The sequence below is a fragment of the Saprolegnia parasitica genome (genome assembly GCF_000151545.1).
Source record: "Saprolegnia parasitica CBS 223.65 unplaced genomic scaffold supercont2.667, whole genome shotgun sequence".
Lineage (NCBI taxonomy): Eukaryota > Oomycota > Saprolegniomycetes > Saprolegniales > Saprolegniaceae > Saprolegnia > Saprolegnia parasitica.
Window position 1 is genome coordinate 1,288 of NW_012157061.1, and position 3,484 is coordinate 4,771.

The following is a 3,484-nucleotide window of genomic DNA, read 5'->3' on the forward strand; positions in this document are numbered from 1 at the left end:
ACATTTGGGCACAGAGCTGTGCGCATCAAGATCGCGTCGGCATGCGTGAATGCGCGCTCTTCCTTCTCCAGTGGTACCGCACCAGCCACCTCTATCTCCAGCCCGTCGTCTACCTCCAGATCTTATCCGCACTCTGCATGGTCGGATCCACCAAGCACATCATCGATGCTACTCACAGTTTGTACAACGCGACGCTCGACAAGGTCACACCCGTGAGTCTCTGGCTCGAGCACCCGGGGTGCGTCAACCACTTTGTCTTTGCACTCAAAGTGCAAAGTCAAACAACTGTGACCAAGTGCGCCTCGATATTGGCGCTGATCGTCGAATGGGCCAAGACGACGCAGGCATCGCCGCGGCGCTGGACGCCGGCAGCGATCGAGAGCGTCGAGGTGGCGCTGGCGGCCTGGCCGCACGTGTACCGGATCAGCGACTGCCTCGAGCGTGTCTACACGTACCTCTTTGAGATTCACCCGACGACTGGGCGGCTGGGTGTCGCGCCGTTGAAACACGTGTTGCGAACCAGCCAAACCGTCTCGACGCTCACTGGCGAGTCGGCGTCGAGACGCGAGGCATTGACAAAACGATCAATTTTTCCGTCGCATCTTCGTCGACACTTGGCCGTGAGCCCGGCACCCGAGTCTCCGACGCAACATTTAAGCAAGATCGGGCGGAGTGCTACCGTTGATAGTTACCGAGAAGGTGCCACCGAGCGCATGGTCGTATCGCCACATGTGAACCGGGTCTGGCCTCGAGGCCCGTTTCTCCACCAACCCCGGGCTCGACCACGCAGGGCGACACCAGCCATGATCAAGCGAGAGGTTCTCGATGCCGCGGAGCAGCGACGGTCGCAGCGCAAGCAATTCATCGAGATCCTCGGCCGCGCCTACGAGATGCGCTTGGCGACCAAAGTGCAGACCAAGCGGTTTGGTTTCGCCGAGACGATCCAAAATGCCGTCGAGCTGTATCACGCGCCGCTCGAGTGCGCGATCCACGATTACGTCGAGACGGCACTGGACCCGGCCATCAACGAGTTCTTGGAGCCACACTTGTCGGCGTACGTAGCACCGATACCGATGCGCATCAAGCGGCGTCCGTGGTGGCGACGCTAGTGGGCATTTTTGACGTCGCTTCCACCCCTCACACTGTTGTAATGATTGATCAACACGTACAAAAGCCACAATTTTACACAGCGAAGAGACATACTTTACTATTCTTGTATACGAGTACCGATATGTGACTCCAACGAGCTGGGGGTGGCCAGCACTGCTCGTTGGCTACGGCGGCGTTCATGCCTCAATTGTCTCGTAAGTCTTACACATATCGCCCCGTCGATCGCAGTTCGTATGCGGTAGGAATATCACGCGAGTGACGTCAAATTTGGGAATTTTGTGTTGTTATAAAGAGAACTAAAATCGCCGAGGGCCCTGAGGAGTACGTGTGAAGCAGAGCTACAGATGTGCGTGGATGTCGTCTTGAGATGCGTCACGGCGCGGCGACGGATAGCTCCAGCATTCCGTCTTTACCAAGCGCGCTTGCGACGGCGCTTGGTGTTTCTCCGTCCTATCGCGGTAGCGATGTTGTCATTTCTGTTTCGAGTCGTAGTTTGTACCGTGGTGCGCAGACGCGGGTTGGCACCGGCGGCAAGCAGACGCGTCGCGCAAGTGGGCTGGCTGTGGTACATGCTCACATGCAGCGCCGTGTTCCCGTCCTTGTCTTGGAGGTCGATCGATAGAGATGGCGCCGCCAAGAGGTCCTCGACGATGTCCAAGAGCTCGTAGTGACACGCAATGTGCAGCGCCGACTGACCGCTCTAGATGGACTGCGCGTCAGGTTCCGTAGATTCGGTGTAGCGTACGTAATCGGTCGCGTTGACGTCGAGCTGCGGTTGGCGCAGCAGCGCTTGCACGAGAGCGCGCTGGTTGTGCAGGCACGCCAAGTGCAGCAGCGTGTAGCCTGTCTACGTAGGATGCGTGAGCTCCTGGGTCGCAGGCGCTAATACCTTGGGCTCGATCACCGCGCTGTAGTCGAGACCTGTGGGCATCGCCGAGGACACAGCGTCCCAGTCGCCTGCCAGCGCTGCTACGGCCACGGCTGCCATCGAGGTCGAAAGTGGGAATGCCATGCCGTTGATGTGCTGTCCTTTTTTCTTTTTGCACGGGATTGTCAATCCGACCAATCACGGTCGCGCATTTTATATTCGGCATATGCCACATCGCATATACCATCTATCGTTCCAGAGCATATCCTCCCCAAACAATCGTCGCCGTCGTCGGATCCTCGGTTGAGTACACTGGCAAAGCGGAGCCTTTAATGGTCAGCTGCGATGACCTTGCAGCTGTGTGCTACCTTCATGCCCTCGCAATCGTCCCTCCCGGCATCAACGTAGATACCGGCAGCTCTGCCGTCGCAGAATGGTCGACATCAATATATTCGATCAGGTAGACTTGATCCCAGTATGTAATATGCAATATATACTACGTAGTAGTTAATTTGTTTGATTGGTTGTTTTCCCTTAGTTTCAACCAATCCCCTTGGGCGAATTCAAGGACGATGGAGATTCGACAGATTCGAGGCCGCTTGGCGACCCCAAAGCACTCGAACACGAAAACGCCCATACTTCGCTGCGCGACAGAAGAGCCCTTGGGGTGCACGAAATGCAACGTAGCATCGACGTTGGAGACCTACAGCCAGAGAAATCGGCCAAACTGTAACTTATGGCACATACCATAAATAGCCATATTTAGTACGCCTCGGATCTTCCAGACGCGACCACCACAAAATGACAACCGGGTCCTGCTGTCCTGCTGGTGCAAGCCGAGAGTGCCTCCAAACGTACCTTGTGTGCTACCTGTAGCTGCGTACGGAGTATCAACCTCGACGAGAATGAGTAAACCCTTTGTCCCGTCGTAGCTCGGTAGCAACCGAAATGCGACCCGCGCACCCAGGGATTGGTTTCCTTGCCACACGCGATGGAATGCTGTGTATGGCAATTACAGCATATCTAAAAAGTCAGCATCGTCGTCGCTGTGGCCAAGTAACGAGGCAGGAGCAGCAGCCTTGATAGCAGCTCCTTCTTCCTCTTCTTCTTTCAAAAGCTGGTCGGCCGAATAGAACTGACTGGTGCTTTGCGGCAGCGCGGTAGCATACGCCTGGCTGCCCATATCGGCAGCCGACGCCGGCGCGTCGTGGTCCGAGCCGTCGTCTGCCTCGCAGCATGAGACCTCGACGAATCGAAAGCACCATCGAACCTGAGAGCAACGGCAAGTCGACGCTGGCCTCCGAGTCGTCGTCGTCGTCGCTGGCGCTCGATTCCACGACCGCCCGCTTCGGCTTGGTTGACCGTTTGGCGCGGGTGTTTCCGCCGGCGCTTGGCGATCTAGGTAAATGTATGTACGTGAGTGCGTCTGCCTGCGCCGACGCGAGAACGTACGGTGACGGCTCTGGCACCTGCGCCAGTTGGTCTTGGAGCTGTCTAATCATGTCC

At 56.9% G+C, this 3,484-nt stretch overlaps 2 protein-coding genes across 2 annotated transcripts; one reads left to right on the forward strand and one right to left on the reverse strand.

Annotated features, from left to right (window-relative positions):
- Positions 1-41: 41 nt before the first annotated feature.
- SPRG_22387 (hypothetical protein) lies at positions 42-1,109 on the forward strand (the record flags this gene model as incomplete). The annotated part of the gene is made up of 2 exons (XM_012356969.1): positions 42-491; positions 837-1,109. 2 exons carry the CDS (start codon positions 42-44, stop codon positions 1,107-1,109), a joined length of 723 nt encoding a protein of 240 aa, XP_012212359.1.
- A 373-nt stretch (positions 1,110-1,482) lies between these two features.
- On the reverse strand, positions 1,483-2,151 carry SPRG_17494 (hypothetical protein; the record flags this gene model as incomplete). Its single annotated transcript, XM_012356970.1, has 4 exons — positions 2,000-2,151; positions 1,856-1,957; positions 1,610-1,810; positions 1,483-1,560 (listed from the first exon to the last, which is right to left on the reverse strand). The coding sequence occupies exons 1-4, from the start codon at positions 2,120-2,122 to the stop codon at positions 1,483-1,485; spliced, it is 504 nt and encodes a 167-aa protein (XP_012212360.1). The 5' UTR covers positions 2,123-2,151.
- Between the last annotated feature and the right edge of the window lie 1,333 nt (positions 2,152-3,484).